Source organism: Rana temporaria, chromosome 2, assembly GCF_905171775.1.
Source record: "Rana temporaria chromosome 2, aRanTem1.1, whole genome shotgun sequence".
NCBI lineage: Eukaryota > Metazoa > Chordata > Amphibia > Anura > Ranidae > Rana > Rana temporaria.
Window position 1 is genome coordinate 394,550,634 of NC_053490.1, and position 21,575 is coordinate 394,572,208.

Consider the following 21,575-nt stretch of genomic DNA (forward strand, 5'->3'; position numbering starts at 1 on the left):
GATGGGGAGCGGTGTTAGAAGAAGCTTCAGCCCAGGGAACCTGGGCCAAGACCGATATACTAAAGATGCGGGCAGTATTCTTAGCCCTCAGAACCTGGACACAGGTTACAGGGCCACCCGATGCAGATTCAGACAATGCTACTGCAGTAGCTTACATCAATCACCAGGGAGGCATCCACAGTCAGGGCGCCCAGAAAGAGGTGAAATGAATTTTGGCATGGGTAGAAGAACACGTTCCTTGTCTCTCTGCAATCTTCATTCCAGGGGTAGAAAACTTGCAGGCGGACTATTTGAGTCGCCAGCAACTACTACCAGGAGAGTGGTTTCTCCACCCCAATGTTTTTCAGGCCATATGCCAGAGATGGGGGGCCCCCTGATGTAGACCTGCTAGCTTCCAGGTTCAACAGGAAGTTGGACAACTTTGTGTCCAGGATGAGAAATCCTCTGGCCTACAGATCGCATGCTCTAATAATTCCGTGGAATCAGTTTTCACTGATCTATGCGTTTCTGCTGATCGCTCCCTTACAAAGGCTACTTTGCAGGATCAAGAAGGAAAGAATTCCTGTAATCTTATTGACCCAGAAGATCCTGGTATGCCAAAATCATAAAGATGGCGGTAGGAAAACTTTGGAAGCTTCCGCTTCGTCACGACCTGCTGTCGCAAGGTCCAGTGTTCCACCCTTCCTTACAAGAGCTAAATTTGACGACTTGGCTGCGGAGACCCACATTCTGAGGAAATGAGGGATCTCGGGTCCAGTGCTTTCTACACTTATTAATGCCAGAAAGCCAGCCTCCAGGCTTATCTCCTATAGAGTAGTGAGCTGAGGGGCGCTATATCAAAATAGTTAATGCGTGTCACAATGTGCGTTTGAGTAGTACACAGTGTAACTGTGTGCCCAAATCTATGTGACACTGTGTACTACTCAAACGCACATTGTGACACGCATTAACTATTTTGATATAGCGCCCCTCAGCTCACTACTCAATATATGCAAGTCAGTCACCTGATTTTATTTGGGAGCAGCTTCACTCAGTTAGTCACTTGATTTATCAAGTATATCATTTAGTGTAATTCATTTGGCGCGAGATTTATTTTTCCTGTTATCTCCTATAGAGTCTGGAAAGCATATGCTTCATGGTGTTAAACAAATGGAATCCTCAAAAGATATGACATAAGTAGGATTCTCGCCTTTTGCCAGCTAGGAGTGGATATGAAATTAGTACCATTAAGGGTCAAATATCGGCTCTATCAGTCTTTTTTCAAAGACTGCTGGCATCTCATTCCCTAGTTCGGACTTTCATTCAGGGGGTACTGCGGATCAATCTGCCAGTCAAGTCTCCCTTGTACCCATGGGATCTGAATTTAGTATTGTCAGTGTGGCCTTGATTGCTATCTCTTCGGCTAAAAGAGTATCTGAATTGGCAGCGCTTTCTTGTAAAAAGCCTTATATAATTTGTCACAAGGACAAGATTGTTCTATGACCCCATCCAACCTTTTTACCAAAGGTGGTGTCGACATTTCATTCAAATCAAGATATTATTTTGCCTTCTTTTTCCGAATCCACAGACAGCGGAGAAAAAGTTATTGCACGCTCTAGATGCAGTGAGAGCAGTAAAGGCGTTATCTGCAGGCAACCGCTCAGATACGTAAAACTGATGGTTTATTTTGCCAGATGGCCCCAACAAGGGACAAGCGGCATCAAAATTCACCATTGCGTGGTGGATTCGACAAGTATTCAAGATTATGGTTTAAGGAACAAGATTCCTCCTCCTTCTGTTAAGGCGCACTCGACCACAGCTATGAGTGCTTCATGGGCAGTGCATCACCAGGCTTCGATGGCTCAGATCTGCAAAGCTGCAATTTGGTCTTCAGTCCATACATTCACCAAATTCTATCAAATAGATGCAAGAGGACATGAGGATTCTGCCTTTGGGCGCAGTGTACTGCAAGCAGAAGTCTAGGGCTTCTTGTCCGTTTTCGGCCGGCTCGGATCTGGGTCTCCCCCCTTCATATTGAGCATTGCTCTGGGACGTCCTATTATGTAATGATTTAAGGCTCCGTGTCCCGTGGTGTACGATAAAGAAGATAGGATTTTTATAACAGCTTACCTGTAAAAATCCTTTTCTTGGAGTACACCACGGGACACAGAGGTCCCCCTCTTCTTATGGGAACCTTCTTGCTTGCTACAAAACTAAGGTACTTCCCTGATGGGAGAGGCTATATGGAAGGGAACGGTCTTTGGTTGTGCCAGAGTCCAGTGTAGGGTGACCATACAACCCATTATGTAATGATTTAAGGCTTTGTGTCCCGTGGTGTACTCCAAGAAAAGGATTGTACAGGTAAGCTGTTATAAAAATCCTATTTTTTTTACACTTTCTTCTATTCTTTAGATACAGTGCTGTGATTAAGTATTTGGCCCTTTCTGATTTTTTTTATATTTTTTTTGCATATTTGTCAATATTAACTGACTCAGATCATTAAATTAATTTTAATATTACAAAAAAAAAATCACAAGTGCAGTTTTTAAAATGATTTCATTTAAGTCCAGACTTTGACTAGACCACTCCAAAAACCTTAAAATTATTATTTTTGGGGTCAGAGATGAACTTGCTAGTGTGTTTTGGATCATTGTCCTGCTGCATAACCAAGTGCGCTTGGGATTGAGGTCACAAACTGGTGGCTGGACATTCTCCTTCAGTATTTTCTGGTAGAACTCATAATGCATGGTTCCATAAATTATGGCAAGTCGTCCAAAACCTTAATTTTCGTTTGACATGAGTAGCCCCTTTCATGTGCTCCTTGCTGCAAAGGCCAGTTATAGGTCTAGGCAGTGGCCAGTTTTTTGTACCATTTCAATACTAGTGAGGGGAGAAACTGGACCACCATTGTGCTATGTGGTGGGTGTATGGTGTGCCCCTTGTGCCTTTAAGGGGTGGGCTTTGAAATCTTAGCAAATTAAAACAAAAAAAAAACAAAAACACACAAGTATTCACAGCCTTTGCTCAATACTTTGTTGAAGCGCCATTGACACCAATTACAGCCTCAAGACTTTTTGAGTATGCTGCTACAAGCATGGCACATCTGTTTTTTGGCATTTTCTTCCATTCTTCTTTGCAGGACCCCTCAAGCTCCATCAGGTTGGATGGGGAGAGTTGGTGCACAGCCATTTTCAGATCTCTCAAGAGATGTTCAATCGAGTTCAAGTCTGGGCTCTGGTCGGCCACTCAAGGACATTAACATTTATTTAAGTGGTCAGGTTGAAAAAAGTAAAAAATAAATAAAAATCATACAATCCCATAAACACAATCCTTTACCCACTGTTGATCCAGAGTAAGGTGCAAAACCCCAGAAAAAGCATGATCCAATTTTCTACAGTACGGGGAAAAAAAATCCTTCCTGATCCCCGAGAGGCAATCGGATTTTCCTTGGATCAACTTTACCTAGGAATAAATCTAGGCCTTTAATTAAAGCAATCTACAGAGCTGCCAAAACCGCCTACAGGGGGAGTCTATACCACAGCTCTTACTGTGAAAAAACCTTTCCATATTTGAGGTGAAATCATTTTTCCTCTTGACGTAAAGAGTATCCTCCCCTTGTCCTCTGTGATGACTTTAAAGTGAATAACTCAACACCAAGTTCACTATATGGACCACTTGTGTATTTATAAATTTTAATCATATCCCCCCTAAATCTCCTCTTCGAGGGAATACATTCAGTTCCTCTCAACCTTTCCTCTTAGCGGATCACCTCCATGCCTCTTATCAGTTTGGTTGCCCTTCTCTGCACTCTCTTCAGTTCCCCGATATCCTTTTTGAGAACTGGTGCCCAAAATCAGGTTATTGGTCACCTCCCTGACTAAGGTCTTTCTCTTCTGATCGCTCAGTTTGGCCTGGCATTCCATTCTAGAAAGAGTCCTGATGGTTCCAAACTTCTTCCATTTACGGATGGAGGCCACTGTGCTCATTGGGACCTTCAAGGCTGCAGAAATTGTTCTGTACCCTGTCCCAGATCTGTGCCTCGATACAATCCTGTCTCAGAGGTCTACAGACAATTCCTTGGACTTCATGGCTTTGTTTGTGCTCTGACATGCACTGTTAACTGTGGGATCTTATATAGACAGGTGTGTGCCTTTCCAAATCATGTCCAATCAGCTGAATTTACCACAGGTGGACTCCAATCATGCTGTAGAAACATCTCAAGGATAATTATTAGTTGAAACAGGATGCACCCAAGCTCAATTTTGAGAGTCATGGCAAAGGCTGTGAATACTCATGTACATGTTTTTTTACTTATTTTTTTTATAAAATTGCAAAGATTTCAAAACAAACTTCTTTCACATCATTATCGGGTATTGTTTTGTAGAATTTTAAGGAAAATAATTTTATCTATTTTGGAATAGGGCTGTAACACAGGGGTCTTCAAACTATGGCCCTCCAGTTAAGGAACTGCAATTCCCATCATGCCTAGTCATGACAGTTTTACAATGCCTCATGGGATGTGCAGTTCTGTAACACCTGGGGGGCCGTAGTTTGAAGATCCCTGCGGTGTAACAGAACATAAAATGTGGAAAAGTGAATCGCTGTGAATACATTCCGGATGCACTGTATTTGCAAATGTGTGCAAACTAAACCCTTTAACGTACTCGGTTAGGATAATTCAGTTGGTTGCAGGCTGGTCGGTAAGTTAACCTGAAAATGTTCTTTAATTTTGTTTGACATGTGTCACCCTTCTATGTGCTCCTTGCTGCCAAGGCCAGTTATAGGTGGAGGCAGTGGCCATTTGTTTGCACCATCTTTGACTATTGGTATGATCTTTTTATGAAATGCTGTTCATTTTACCCCAGATGTAACCGGGGACGCACACCAACTTTTGCCTCATCAGTCCACAGAATATCTCGGTCCAACGTTCGCGTTGACACCTCACGTGTGGTTTGAAGACCGTTTTCATATGTGGGTGGGACTTGCGTATGCGTTCGCTTCTGCGTGCGAGCACAAAGGGACATTTTTATTCCTATTACAAGGAACGTGAACATCCCATGTAATAGCAATATGACATGACCTCTTTACAATGAGATATGGGGTCAATAGGACCCCACATCTCACCTTTAGGCTGGGAAGCCTAAAAATAAAAACAATCACCGCTTCCCAGCCAAGGCAGCGCCGTTTTTTTAATGCAGAGGCCAGGCGTGACGTCAACATAGCGCCCGGCCTCCGACGACCATCTGGCCTGCCGGAAAACTTTAGAGTCAACATCCGGGGGCCGGTGGATCCGTTCTCCGACTCACCGATCGCAGCAGTCAGTAGAAGCACCGGAGGGCGGGGGATGTCCCCTTTCGCCGCTTGCAAGACTGTTCAAGCAGTAGAACAGGTGCCATGATCGCTCTTAAGGTGTAGGGAATGGCCGTCTGAAAATGCCGATATCCGAATGATGCTTGTAGCTGCAGGCATCATTCAGATATACCACCACAAAGCCGAGGACGTCATGACTGTCTAGGGATGGCAAGTGGTTAAAGGTAATTATTACAAAAACAACCTCCTCAAAACGCAATACTTAATCGTTTTAAACAGCACATAAAATATACACGTAAACAGCAACATACATACTTTCTATCATCGGACATATCAATGTTGGTCCCAAATTTAATGGTTTTAAAAGGGCCTCTTCTCTTCCTACCAGGGCTAAAAAAAAAAGAAAGGAAATGAGGAGACTGCATTAATGAAAGCACATTTGGAATAGTTAAATCCCAAGTTTAGATAAAATATTTAAAAAAAAAACACAAAAGGACAGTACTCAATTCAGTATTCAATGAAGTGTGTCCCTGGTTACTCTAAACTTAGGATTTAGACTGTCTGCCTAAACAAAATCATCACACAATGGAGGACATTAAAAAAAAAAAAAAAAAAAATTAGAATATAGTAAAAGATATTGTGAGCATAGGATATACTTGTCATATTTCAACTGATCAATACATAAGACAAATATTTTTTAAGGTTTAACTGTGTTATGACCTGAATCTATTCTAGTAGACACATTTTCATACTGGCAACTGACCATTCATTTATTACAAATTCCCTTGGTTTATGAAATCGCTGCATTACTTTTCAAGTTCTGGCAACAGGGTAGCCTAGGTTTGTGCCGATTAACAAATGATTTGACAGAAGCCAACAGAAAATCTCAAATGTAAATGATGGGACACAAAAGTGTTTGTGTGTTAAAAAAAGCCACTTAAATTTGACGTAAACCATTTTTTTTTTGTATGTCACTTATTCTCTACATATTGACATAAAAAAAAAAATTGGTTTACATCCACTTTAACTTCACCGAAAACACAATTGGCAGTGCTACATAATGCAGAGAAACAGGTGAGGGGCTTTTTTTTTTACTTTGCTAAATGAATCGTAATGGCAAAAGGATACCTTTAACTGCTTCCCGCCCACACAACTTTAAAAAGAGGAACAGGTGGAACTCTTATGGGAGAACGTCCTTTCTGAGAATGTGCCTCGTACAGAAGTCACCTGCTGCATCCACCGGACATAGCGGACAACTGATCACTATACTGGCCCACTGCCATGGGTCATGCGGTCACCGTGACCAATCACAGCAGATCACATGAACGTTGTAAACAATGAATGGCTTCCTTTTATGCAATTCATTGTATACAATTGTGTTGCTAGCTGGGATTGGTCACAGTGATCACAAGGTACAGACAGGACCAATCACAGGCTGTTTGTACCATGTGAATAGCTGTGCTATAAAAAAAAAAAATGCTTATAGCAGCAAAAGTCACTACTATGAGTAAAATCAACTCTCCAGAGTGGTACAGTGTTACTATGGTAACACTAAATTGCATTCATCACAGTACGATAAAAAAAATCATTAGAAGAAAAAAAAAAATTCACATACTGTCACCAGTGTCCCTGGATTGGTGACAGTATGTGAAAAAAAAAAAAAAAAAAAAAGTGAACAAAACTATTTTACAAAAAAGTGACAAAAACAAATTAAAACTTTAAAAAAAAACACGCCATTTTTCTCACTAAATACCTCAGACTGTCTACTTTCCAAAAAGGTAATTTAGAGGGCAATTGTACTGTCCTAGCGTTTTGGGGTCTCAAGAAATTAGTCAGTATATCAGAATTGATTTTCAGATAGATAAACCAAAGTTTGTAGATGCTTTAACTTTCCTACCGACTACATAATATAAACTGCAAAATTTTACAACAGAAACAAATAATTTTTTCTCAATATTGTGAAGTTACAGTAATTAGGACACCAATTTACATTTCTACTCACTTGTCTGAGGATGTGGATTCACTGTCCGAGTGATCTTTGTGGTGGCTTTTTTTCTCATTCTCCTCCTTGAGAAAGCATACGAACACAAAAACCTTTACTTAATTGTACAAACATGCTACCAAAATTGTGAATGCACATTTTAAGAGCATAATAATCCAGATAGAATTTGTGGCATACGTGTATGTATTCTAATTAAAATAATGCATACAAGTCATATTTTGAAAAATATATATTTTTTCCTTTTCAATAACCAATACATACCAAAAACCTTATGTGCAGCCAACTAAAATCAATGTAAATAAAATGTGAACAGGCTCTCAGGATTAAACTCAGTGTTGGATCTCTTACCAAATGTCCTAATATACATTCAAATACAATTATATCAAACTTTGATTTTGTGTCATTTCTTGACATTATCTTCAACCAACTCAGTGTTATCCCTTTGTAAAAAAAAAAAATCCATCAAAAGCCAACAGACGTGCCGATTCCCCAGTGAAGCGTGTTTTCAACGTATTAGTATGGTTTTAGATGTTCTATATGGTCAAAAACCACCCAATATCCTTTTTCTGACTCCTTTTACCCAGTTGTGATATAAATCAAAAATAAAAAAAAAAGGTATTTGACTTTTTTCCTTTTATTGCTACCTGTGGTAGAAGATTACCAGCACTAGTTCCAGAGTACTTGATTTTCAGGGTACTATGTAGACTTTTCCCATAGAAAGCACACAAGTTAAACATTGTGTTTTATGCTCATCACTTTTGTAATTTTGTGTCCAGTACACAAAATATGTTATCTCGTGAAACTCTTTAAACTCGAAGATGTGCACATAAACAAGCAGAGGTCACATGACTAGTTACACTGTGTAGTCACCTGCAGCTGATCCTTCCCCATTACGGATTTGTAATGCCTAGTTCTGCACTATAGAGGTGTGGAGGCAGCCAGCATGATAGCTTCTAATCTGCTGAGACTAGCAGGAAGGGGCAACAGCGCCTTAGCCACACTGCATATAGCCATGAGGCTGTAGGCACAAGAGTACTATGGCCTCCTCACATATCAGGAGGCTCCCTGCTATTCTTTAAAGGAATGACAAAAGGTAACATTTTTTAGGGTACTGCTAAGGCAGAATTAAAGTGATATTAAAAGGGTCAATTTTTTTTTTTTTACATTAATAGAATAAATTAAAGGCAATTGTTTTTCACAGAGCAGCTTCGAGCCTCTTCTTTTCGTGTCCTCCCAGACATTATTATACCTGTATTTGTGGTATAACCTACAACCAATAGGAACCCGCACCGCTTACACTTTTTACATTTGCAGCGCTATGCAAGGCTCCGCCTGCACAGCCACACAATTCATTCACAGAGATATGTGAATTAATAAGCTGCTAACATTGTCTTCTACCACAGTAGATGGACCTAGAGATCTCCATGGAACACGAGTGCAGTAATCACCACACTCGTAGTCAACTGACACTTCCTACGGCTCACCAACTGAAAGTCTGTACCTATGTATGGAAATCGAGCAGGGAGGAAAAGTTTTTAAGGAGCCTGGCACACACACAATTTCCAAAAAACTAAGAGCCAAGTCCACCTTCTGAACATGTTACTCCCATATTTAGGGTGTAATAAGTTCAGCATCCTCCACCTCACCCCCCTCTTTCCTGTGACAATGGATGAGGTTCTTCTCTACAAAGCCGCTCTCACATTTTATAGAATAAAAATAGTGTCATGTCTGCCACCATAGCGGATGGCTGGTGGTTCCCAAACTCTGACACTGCCGATCAGTGCCCTCATAGTCCACCGACTTCCTGCAGCTTAGTAACTGTCTGCCCCTACATATCCTTTGAATGTACTCTTTTACTGCAAACATATGTGCATTTATTTCATTTTTTTGCAAAAAGTGGACTTTACGCAATAGGCTTGGCTTTTTCAAACAAATACAAAGCAAGAAAGTGTTACTAACCCTTAATGACTCCTGGAATGAAGCAGCCTGGTACTGTGCATATTTTGCAATGGTAGTATGTGAGCGACTACTCTCACAACGCCACATTTTCTTTGTTCCAGTGGGGTCCCAGTTTTCATCTGAAGGCTGTAATAATTGTGTCCTCACTTCAACTATATGCTCTGTATTTGCTTCAACCAGTGTTTTAGTAGAGAATAATCCAAGATCTATCAATACATGAGTAAAACATATTTTAACTACAGGCAACAAAAAACAAATTGCCTTTTAAATGTGCATACAAGATGAACAAACCTAGTTTAAGTGCTCCAGCAAGGCCTCGGATAACAGTGACAGGATTGTTTGGACTTGTGCAGAACTGATGCAGAGGAGGAAAGAAAGCATCTCGCTTATTCTCCAACTGTAAGAAACACATAAAATCATTATTATACTGGATTTGTATAGCGGCAAACATTTGGGCAGTGCTTTAAAATGTAAGGGGGAGGGGACAGGGCAACAATACAGTAGGAATGGGAAGGCCCTGCAATCTAAAGGGAGGAGGAGGTGGTACAAAAAGTAATAGCTGAGGGGGGTTGGTCTGATGGAGGTGGCTTAGGTACAGTTTTTAGGTGGAGGTGAGGGTAGGCTTTCCTGAATAAGTTTGGTATCGGGGATCACCTAAAGGCAGACAGGGTAGGACCTGACTGGACACACAGACATACTGGGGCAAGGAGTTCCAGAGGATGGGAGAGGCTCTGGAGAAGTGCTGGAGGCGAGCATGGGAGGAGGCAACAAGGGAGCTGGAGAGCAGGCGGTCTTGGGAGGGGCAGAGGGGACGAATTTGGCGATATCTACAGATGAGGTCGGTGATGTAGCTGGGGGCAATGTTGTGGATGGCCTTGTATGTTTTGGTTAATATTTTGAATTTTATACAGTGGGGTAGGGGAACCAGTGAAGGGATTGGCAGAGAGGAACAGCAGTCATGGATCGGTTAGTAAGGTGCATTAGTCTAGCAGCAGCATTAATAATAGACTGAAGGGGGATGTCTTGTGTAAGGGTAGGCCAGTGAGGAGACAGCTGCAGTCGTCAAGGCTGCAAATAACCATGGAATTAATAAATTGTTTAGTGGGGTCGCTAGGAAGGAGCAAGTTCTGGAAATGTTGCAGAGGTTAAGGTGGCAAGATGTAGCCAGTGATTGGATGTGGGGGCTGAAGGAGACGTCAGAGTCCAGGAATGAGCCCTCAATCACACTGAACATGGCTTTGAAATCATGCGACTTCATCTGAAGCCACACAATTTCAAAGACACATGTCTTTCTAGTGGCATGGACATCAGATGTCTATTGCAACCAAAACCGGCAAAAGCAGTGCATGAACTACTTTTGCTAAATCAGTACCATTTGCCAGTTATAGGCTGCAAATCACTTCAATGCAAACAAGGGCTAAAATAAAACTAACAGCCCTTTGCTTTTTTTGGGTGAACACCAGGCCTAAGTGTTTAGGCTATTTCACTATGAGCTGGTATTTATCAAGGTGTTAGAAAGCAATTAAAAAAAAAATTGCCGGCAATTACCTTCTCCATTACAATTTTTATTTGCAAGCGTTTTTATATATAGCTCCAAGGAGCAGCAATCATAGAAGTGGAAAAATTGTGCTCTGAGCCTTTTATACAAATCATGCAAAACAGACCCATCCTTTGATATCTGTAACCTCATCTGTTCTGCTATCACTGCCATATATTCATGAAAATGTCACTTTAATTTCATATTTGCTCTAACAGAGGTGGTGGTGGTGTTACTAATTATGCTTACCCAGAAGTTTGAAGTTATTCCAGGTGCTGCAGTGTTACCCTCCAATTAGGAGTCTAAATACACACCAAGTTTTTTTTTTTCATTTAGCCCAATGAACACCGAGGAGGTCTGGAGGAGGTTGCTGTACCGACGATGCGATTTTAGCACAGCTATCTCCCCACTGAGCTATTGTTTTTTTCACTTTCAGCCAATGCTGATCAGATGACAAAAATGGCAGATTTGTCTGGCATGCCATTTTCAAAAGAAGCTGGATGAACTCCTCTGTTGGACAGGCTACTGTACACACAAGCTGAATACCAGCCAGTTTGTTTAAACAGCCAATACCTGCCCACATGTACAAGGCAATGGGAAGTAAAGGTTTTCTGTGGCGCTTTATAGTGCCTTCTAGGGCAGTGGTTCTTAACATCAGTCCACAAGTAGTACCCCCAACAGGTCACGTTTTCAGGATTTCCATTATTTTGCACAGATGATTTGATCAGTTTCACTGCCTTAGTAATTACCACAGCCGTTTCATCTGAGGGAAATCCTGAAAACATGACCTGTTGGGGGTACTTAAGGATTAAAAGTTGAGAAACATCGTTCTAGGGGACAGCAACCTTAGTTTAAGCTTCTGGCACACATTACTGGCTAACTATATAAAACGAATGCAGTCCATAAGCCAATGGTGTTGCCAAAATTTGTTAAGCATATTTTTTCCATACTCACATAAATGCTAGGCGTAGGTGGATTTAATTTATCTGTTGGTAATGGTGGATAAGGAGGTGGAGGTGGTCTTGGTGGGGGGCACTTGTCCAGTAAAATGCTACTGTTTGATAGACCATTCTTGCCAAGATTCCTAAACAAAATAAAAACATGCACAACATTAAACATGTGCTACACTTACCAGGTGGACTCAAATGATGAAGATAATAATAATAATAATAATAATAATAATAATAATAATAATAATAATAATAAGTATGGAATGACTAGATATATTCCATAAATGAGGCAAGCAATAATTCTAACAAATAACTGCTTAAACTTGTTTTCACTGAGATACTTATTTATACTGGCCCATCTTCCCTCCAAGCTATGCTCCATGAGATCAACTTACAATACAGGTACCATTGTATAAAACGCTTGCAAGTATGTAAACCAATATGGATACCATAAACGTTTTAAAGATTAGTGGGAAATCATACAATTAAAAAGTAGAGGTGCACCAAATGAAAATGTTGGTGTCGAAACCGAAAATGCAGGTCACACTTGGCCAAAAACTGAAACCGAAATTTACACTTATTAAAATAAATGGATAGGTGGCAACGATGGGCAGTTAAAGGCACAGAGTGGCATCACAGATGGACTCTGTTGGGGCTGCACTGTAATCAAGGCACTGATAACCAATGCCCCAATTTACCTATACAGATCTCCCCTGTAAGGAGATGCCACTGATCGCCTCTCCTCACAATCAGAGTGAGGTGAGGAAAATGGATAAAACGCCTTGTTTACATGTGATCAGCTATGATTGGACACAGCTGATCACATGGGTAAAAAGCCGCAGCTCTTTAACGAGATCGTGGTCGTGCCATCATCCCAGGGACACAGCATGCCCGCGATCCCGGTGAGACAGGGCAACATCATATGTTGTCGGCCGAGAACAAGAGATAATCCCACCCGCTGTAATTTGTCTATATGGCGGGCGAGAAGCGGTTAAAAGACATAATCCCCTGGCACACCCAATGATGTTAGCTTGTTAAATTTTAACCTAAAAATCTAAACTTTCGTACCGAAGAGCCAAAAATATTAAAAAGGAAAGTCGTACCCAGTAAGCTCAAAAATAGTTGCCAGACCAACTGTAACTACATCCCATTGATTCCTATAGTAGCCATGTATCCATGCCAGAAAAAAATTGTGTCTAACCTGTCAGTTTGTACAGCATGGCCTAAAGAGCTTTACTGTTAAAGGTAATACCTATGCGATAAAAGAATTCCACAATAGTTCCAGGAAATATGTTGTTTACTGTCTGACATGTGGCCAAATCTATGTAGGCAGAATTATCCGAACCCTTTGCAAACGATTCAGTGAGCACAGAGGCCTCAAAGGAGGTTGCAATAAAGTGTTTCAAGACATTTCTTGGATCATCAGCAATCCATAGTTGGTCTGAAAGTATGGGTCATCAAGGCGATCCCTGGGAGCCTGCCTGCAGCAGAACGGTTTAAATATTTATGTCAGCAGGAATCCTATTGGGTATATTCTCTTAAAACCCTTACCCCAGGAGGGTTAAATGAGGAAATTGGATTGACCAAGTTACAGGCTTGAGTATGAACCTCACAAAACCACACAAAGTCCTGCCCAATGCTTTCTGATGGACACCGCTGACTGCGATGCTGAAAACCTCCTGCTGTAAACTGCAGTGTCTGGGTGGTGGAGCACGAGGGACACAAAAATGGGAGAGTTTGGCTCAGTCACAAAGTAGATTCCCCTTTTCCACAGAATGTGGACATATGATCCCCCTTCTCCAGTTGCACTTGGTTTACAAAAAAATTAAAACAAGCTGGATCAATTTCATAATTGCTACAAGTGTGCAGTTCTGGGAACTCAAACCTATCAATGTAGCCAGTGAGAAAAAGCAAATAACTGTTCGATTTAACCAACCAGAATTTTGCTCCCCAGAATATACTGAAACTAAAATGTAAAAAAAAAATCCCTTAAAGCAAGATATCATATGCAGAGTTCTAATTAGACCTTTTCTGTAACCGCTACATTTTGACCTGGAGATGTTTTTTTTATTACAGTACGAAAAAGTAATCAGGGCATGAATAATTTCAGACCACCAGATGGCGCTGCACAGATCTTTTGATCCGTGTCCAGTTGTTTGTTGTTTACAAGTTTTGAAAAGCGCAATTCTAATACATTTCTTAATCAAAAACATGCAACTAAATATTGCTACTATAAAAACATTTTCATCATCCATATATCATAAATACTGAATCCAATGTGGGTGCCCAGGGGTGGGCTCAGTGACTGATCACTGTGATGGCCAGTCAATCAGAGGCTATCACAGCGATCAGGTTACTCGGGACAGTTCCGGGTACCGATCGTTGGCGAGAGCCCGGTCTCGGTGCTGGGAGCACTCCCAGCACAAAGGAAAAAAAGCCCACTTCTGTGAGGCCGTATATATGTGTGCGATCATCAGCGTAAAACTGTAGCATCAGGCTGCAACATAACAAAAATGAGATGAGTGAAATGGGTCTGAATACTTCAAGCTTTCATCTATAGCAGTGGTTCTCAACCTTTTAGTGCCGTGACCCCTTGATAAAATTTCCCAAGTTGTGGGGACCCACAACTTGGGAAACTTAGTGGGGACCCACAACCCATGGAAATTTAGCGCTCCATGAGTCCCCTCCACTCGTACAGTATTAGAACCTCATATGGTACATTTTAGGATGTACCACTCTTTGTTCTCCTTTTTCCCTTTTATCTCTCGCTATCCTAATTTTTTTTTTTCCCCCATCCGTCTCTCTAGCCATCTTTGTTTTTTCTCATTCTTTCTCGCTTTTTCCTCCCCCTCTTTTCCTCTCCCTTCCATGTATTCTCTATTTTAATTCCTTCTTTTACTCCTTGGTGGGGGGAGTTGGGATGAGTGGCAATGCTGGAGGGAGTTCTGATCAGCCAACTTAGGTGGTCTTGATCAAGGTCATCTGCTGATCTGAGAACTGTAGTGGGGACTTTTAATGGCAACTATAATCACAGGTAGTGTTACCCAGTGTGTCTCCGACTTTGTGGTGTCTTGTAGCATTGACACCTATGCTGAAATCAGGAGATAGGGTCTCCTCCAGCCCCTCCCACCTCACAATCCTCACCAGTCAGCGGACCTCTAGCCTCTGTCCTCCAGCCATGCCGTAAACTGAATGGGCGGTCGTGTGCTCCAGGAACAGCCCAGCTGGGTGGCCACCGGCTCCAGAGACAGCCCTGCTGAGCAGCCGTAAGAAGGCTGGGAGAGTGGTGCGGGCTTCAGGAACAGCCCAGGATTTGGTGACCCCTGGCAAATCATAATTTGACCCCTGAGGGGGTCCCGACCCCCAGGTTGAGAACCACTGATCTATAGTGTATTCATAAACACTATATACTGATACACTGCTGCAAGTCCAGGATCACTCTCCCATAAGAAAAACCCTCAGGAATGGATCAGATGCAGGCAGCCCTCGACATTTGTCTCATTACCTTGGAACACTGTAGCTCCACCCAACATAGTTCATCAGTATGACATAAGGGACATGGTGCACGGTGTGAGACTGGTTAAAAAATGCATGCACCCAGCCAGCCGCCTTCACAACTGAACTCAAGGAGACTTTGTAACAATGGACTGCCAGCTCTGCCTCCTTTTGCTTGTTGAGGTAGCTGGCCGACTGTAACCATTTTTAAACCAGTTCCACATTGCTGTGCACAATGTCCCTGATGACATCATACTGATGAATTATGTTGGGCAGAGCTACAGAAATGTGAGAGACTATTCACAGATTGTTTTGGACATTTATGATACATTGTAATATAGTTATCGCACTTGTTAACCAGTGTTTTTGGCTTCATTGGCAGTTGCTGTACACTGCATATATAAATATATTTTTATTTTCTTGTTTCTTATACAGTGCAGCACTTTTATACATTGAAATGCTAAAATGTACATTTTGATCCAAGTATTGCTTAAAAACCCGAAAACAAACATTTAATAAAAAGAAGAGGGCCAGGATAAAAAGGATTGTACAGTAGTAGTCATGACAACGGCAGTAGAAGAATCCACCCTGAGAAAAATGTCAAGGCCGCCTTTGCTGTCTTGCATGTAAGCCCTAAAAGATGCAATAGTTTAATTATACTACAAAAGGTAATTAATCGCATTCTGACATTGAATTAAATAGGTTTTAAAATACTGCAGCGATTGCTCAAGTAGTAAGCGATTTGGTGCATGTCCTACTGAATGATCATTTGATCGCATGGCTAAAATTGCAGCGTGCTTCCTTATTTTTTCCAAAGGAGACCACTGATCGCTAGCGATTTAAGTCATGTAATAAATTGCCTGCATCATAAATCTAAATCAAATTCCAGTATACTATATATTAACCACTTGTCCACTGGTTATTTCTCACACTCAGCATATGCATACCACAAATTACACCCCAAAACACATTCTTCTACCCCTCCCGAGTATGGCGCTACCCACTTGCGAGACCTTTTCACAGCCTGGCCACATAGAGGTGCCCAACATGCAGGGAGCACCATAAGGTGTTCTAGGGACACAAATTACACATTATTTCTAGACTACCTTTTACAATTTTAAAGGTCCTGGAACACCCAGATTATGGAAACGCCCCCAAAAAAATTACCCCATTTTGTAAAGTAAACACCCCAATTTTTAATCTATAAGGCAGAATGAGTCTTTTTAACATGTTATTTTTTTCCACACGTTTTTGTAAAATGTGGAAAGAAATCTAAAACACTATTTATTTTACACACAAAGTTGTCCATTTATAAGATATTTCTCACACACAGCATATGCATACCACAAATTACACCCCAAAATACACATTCTACTACTCCTGAGTATGGCGATACCGCATGTGTGAGACTTTTACACAGCCAGAACACATACAGAGGCCCAACATGCAGGTGCACCATCGGGTGTTCTAGGGGCATAAATCTAATTTGACTACCTATTACACTTTTGTGGGGCCCGGACGGAGCCACGGCTGGGGCATGGATGATCCAGGCATGGGCACTTCAGATCCAGTTCACGGAGCAATCATGTGATAAAGGGCCGCTGCCATTGGCCCTTTACCCTGTTCCGTGACGTGCCAGAGGATTCTGGGAGGATGTCATATGCAACGGTTTAAAGAAGAACAAAAAAAGTACATTGCAAGCTGTGTTTCAATTTAATACAATTTGATACTTTAACTTGGGGAAGTGCTAGGTCTGGTTTACACGCATCAATACCCAGTGTATATGCAGAATTTATTCTGCATTTGTAAAGCCTCATAACTGCCCTTCATTGCCCACCATGAATATTACCTTGGCATCACACAGAAGCAGCATGTCACTTTTATGAGGCATTGAAATGTGTCAGCTGCCTTTAATAATTTCAATGGTAATCTATTGTAACTGCACTTTAGCAGCACCTATATTATTATGGTGTGTTATTGAACCATTTATAACATGTCAACTTGGCACTGTGTGGAGCAGTAAAGTATCCCAGAATGCACTGGGAAAGGCAACTAGGAAAGAGCAACTGCAGCCACTTCCTGTTTGTACAAAGCAGCTGTGTGGCAACACCTTTTAGTTCTGGGTGAAGGCAAAAGCATCAAGACAGCCAACAATAAGGACAATACAAGGCAGCAGCAGAAGTATCAAGCATTATTGCAAGTGGCAAAGCTTTTTGTTTCAGCAAAGTTGAGCTGGCCCAAACCAAGTGTCGAAAAGATCAAAGTATACAAATCCATTTTGCAGAGAATTCACAAATTGCCCACTATCCTACCACAACCTAACCATGCCTCAAAGCAGATTGTTTTCTGTACATCACTTTCCCTTGAACCGCATTCAGACCCACGGCAGTACATTTACTGCGGCAGGTCGGCTCGCAAAGGCTCAATCACATACTTGTACGTAGCGGCTTTCTTCCGTGTCCACTCACATACATGCGGACCAGGAACACTGTGCTGTCATTCCCTGCAGCACAAGTAGATCAGTGAGTCCCGGCCAATGATTTATGTCCGGCCCCCCCTGATTGGCTGAGCGAATGACAGAAGAGAAAACACAGGGAAATAGAAAGTATATACTGTATTTTTTTTTTTTTATTGTAGCAATGTTGAAATGCGCTGGAGCCAACCTGGAAAAGCAGAACACATATACAGTGTGCGATTCTGCACAGTCAGCCCGCATTGTAGCAGTAAAGCTACAGTGTGTGGTCAGCAAGTGGTTAAACTTTAAGCTCCTTTAGGGCAAGGACTAATGTGAATGTACAAAACATGTAAAGCTCTGTATAAAGTGTCAGATCTATATAAATACAAATATTAAATCCTGTATTTGATTTGCATGCCAACCATTGTCATTATGAAAAATGTTTAAAGGTACACTAAAGGTTCATTTTTTTTTTTAAACAAACATGTCATACTTGCTTCCACTGTGCAGTTTGTTTTGCACAGAGTGGCCCCATGGCAGCTCTTGTGGCTCTTCCCCGCAAGAGCCAACCCCCTCTGGGAAGCTCTCACAAGGGGGTTAGCTTTCAGGTGCGCTCCTGTGTCATGCATTCGGCGTACATAGCCGCAGAGTGTATGACTCGGCCCCACCCCCTGTCGGTCATGTCATTTGATTGACAGCAGTGGGAGCTGCGGTGCTGTCAATCTATTCAATGAAGAGCCGACAAAACCTGGGGAAAGCAACGTGGGATATCGCCCACGGAGATTCGGGGCTCAGGTAGGTAAAATGGGGGCTTGTGGCATAGGATTCATTAACCACTTCCGGACCGCCGCATGTACATTTACGTCGGCAGAATGGCACGGACAGGCCTATTGGCGTACCTGTACGTCCCTGCCGATCGGGACCCCCCCCGTACATGCGGCGGTTCCGTGGCTTCAGAAGCGATCCGGGACGAGGGCGCGGCTATTCGTTTCTAGCCGCCCCTCGCGATCGCTTCCCGGAGCTGAAGAACGGGGAGAGCCGTATGTAAACACGGCTTCCCCGTGCTTCACTGTGGCAGCTGCATCGATCGAGTCATCCCTTTTATAGGGAGACTCGATCGATGACGTCAGACCTACAGCCACACCCCCCTACAGTTGTAAACACACACTAGGTGAAGCATAACTCCTTCAGCGCCCCCTGTGGTTAACTCCCAAACGGCAACTGTCATTTTCACAATAAACAATGCAATTTAAATGCATTTTTTGCTGTGAAAATGACAATGGTCCCAAAAATGTGTCAAAATTTTCCGAAGTGTCCGCCATAATGTCGCAGTCCCGAAAAAAATCGCCGATCGCCACCATTAGTAGTAAAAAAAAAAAAAATAATAAAACTATCCCCTATTTTGTAAACGCTATAAATTTTGCGCAAACCAATCAAACGCTTATTGCGATTTTTTTACCAAAAATAGGTAGAATACGTATCGGCCTAAACTGAGGAAAATTTTTTATTTTATATATGTTTTTGGGGGATATTTATTATAGCAAAAAGTTAAAAATATTGCATTTTTTTCAAAATTGTAGCTCTATTCTTGTTTATAGTGCAAAAAATAAAAACCGCAGAGGTGATCAAATACCACCAAAAGAAAGCTCTATTTGTGGGGAAAAAAGGACGCCAATTTTGTTTGGGAGCCACGTCGCACGTCCGCGTCTGTTAAAGCGACGCAGTGCCGAATTGTAAAAACCCCTTTGGTCATTTAGCAGCATATTGGTCCGGTCCTTAAGTGGTTAAGGTGAAAAAAAAAAACACAAAGCTTTACAACCCCTTTAAGCATATAGTTTGTAAAAATTACTTGAGAGGAAGCCGAAAGAGCTCATTACGTATTACACTGCTTCCTGCTTAGTACTGCCCAATCACTAAGCTGCATTTATGCTCAATGGAAATCTGTGCCGGGTCTGATCACTTTGAAAACAAATGCTCCATAAAGTGAAATGCGCTCAGCTCAGTCATTTACCACTTGATCACCAGTGACAAATCAGTACGTCGCTGGACATGAAATGGTTACCATACCAGGATGATGCCTGGAGCTGCAGGCATCATCTCGGTAACATTTTATTTATGGTGTGATTAAATGTTTTTAGGGCAAATTGACATTTGATGTCAAAATGAACACTGCACTACCAGACGGAATAAAGAGGGGGCATCTACTAAGCCACTGAAAGAAAAAGGCTTTTCTTTTAACTTAATACAGTGGAACCTCAGATTTTTGAGTAACACAGTTAGCGGTATTTTTAAAAATCCTGACTGTTTGCGAGTGTTGCCTCACAAAATGAGAAAAATTCAAGCCACAGCGCTGTGCAGTACCGCGTTTGGCCTGAGGTGGGGGGGGGGGGTGCCGGAGCCGAGCGTATCGGAGCCGTTCAGAAATGCTCGGAAAAACTTGGTAATACTCAGTGCACGAGCCTTCCCGAGTTCAGCCGAGCTGTCCTCTGGCCTCTCAGACGCCCCCCACCTCTGGCCACATGCGGTATTGCATGTCATTGAAGTCAATGCGGAAAAAATAATTTTTGTTTCCATTGAGTTCTATGGGGAAACACGCTTTGATATGCGAGTACTTTGGATTACGAGCATTCTCCTGGAACGGATTATGCTTGTAATACAATGTTCAACTGTGGCATTACAGCCAATAGAGCTTACAGGTCAAAAAGCAATACTTACTGGTTTCATTTAAAAAGATCTCACACAAGAGTGAGTACACCCCTCACATTTTTGTAAATATTTTATTATAACTTTTCTTGTGACACTGAAGAAATTACGCTTTGCTACAATGTAAAGTAGTGAGTGTGCAGCTTGTATAACAGTGTAAATTTGCTGTCCCCTCAAAATAACTCAACTTAATGGCTAAACCGATGGAAACCAAAGTGAGTACACCCCTAAGTTAAAATGTCCAAATTGGGCCCAATGAGCCATTTTCCCTCCCCGGTGTCATGCGACTCAGTGTTGCAAGGTCTCAGGTGTGAATGGGGAGCAGGTGTGTTAAATTTGGTGTCATCGTTCCCACACTCATACTGGTCACTAGAAGTTCAACATGGCACCTCATGGCAAAGAACTCTGGGGGAAAAAAATGGTTGCTCTACATAAAGATGGCCTAGGCTATAAGAAGATTGCCAAGACCCTGAAACTGAGCTGCAGCATGGTGGCCAAGACCATACAGCAGTTTAACAGGACAGGTTCCACTCAGAACAGGCCTCACCATGGTCGACCAAAGAAGTTGAGTGCACATGCTCAGCGTCATATCCAGAGGTTGTCGTTGGGAAATAGTTGTACGAGTGCTGCCAGCATTGCTGCAGGTGTTGAAGGGGTGGGGGGTCAGCCTGTCAGTGCTGAGACCATACACTGCATCAAAATTGGTCTGCATGGCTGTCGTCCCAGAAGGAAGCCTCTTGATAAAGTACACACATAAAAAAAAAAAAAACAACACACACACACACACACACACCAGTTTGCTGAAGACAAGCAGACTAAGGACATGGATTACAGGAACCATGTCCTGTGGTCTTAGGAGACCAAGATAAACGTATTTGGTTCAGATGGTGTCAATCGCGTGTGGCGGCAACCAGGTGAGGAGTACAAAGACAAGTATGTCTTGCCTACAGTCAAGCATTGTGGTGGGAGCGTCATGGTCTGGGGCTGCATGAGTGCTGCCGACACTGGGGAGCTACAGTTCATTGAGGGATAAATGCCAACATGTACTGTGACATACTGAAGCAGATCATGATCTCCTCCATTGGAGACTGAGCTGCAGGGCAGTATTCCAACATGATAATGACCCCAAACACACCTCCAAAATGACCACTGCCTTGCTAAAGAACCTGAGGGTAAAGGCGATGG

General features: G+C 42.1%; 1 protein-coding gene across 4 annotated transcripts in view; it reads right to left on the bottom strand.

The window, feature by feature from the left end:
• KDM6A (lysine demethylase 6A) overlaps window positions 1–21,575 on the bottom strand; it is a 163,224-nt gene that overhangs the window by 17,701 nt on the left and 123,948 nt on the right. For all 4 annotated transcript variants that reach the window (XM_040338057.1, XM_040338056.1, XM_040338058.1 and 1 more), the window contains 5 exons: window positions 11,742–11,871; window positions 9,542–9,647; window positions 9,251–9,456; window positions 7,292–7,356; window positions 5,605–5,679 (listed from right to left, as the gene is read on the bottom strand). In XM_040338057.1, coding sequence (XP_040193991.1) covers window positions 5,605–5,679; window positions 7,292–7,356; window positions 9,251–9,456; window positions 9,542–9,647; window positions 11,742–11,871 — 582 coding nt within the window. The remainder of the gene's footprint in view (window positions 1–5,604; window positions 5,680–7,291; window positions 7,357–9,250; window positions 9,457–9,541; window positions 9,648–11,741; window positions 11,872–21,575) is intronic.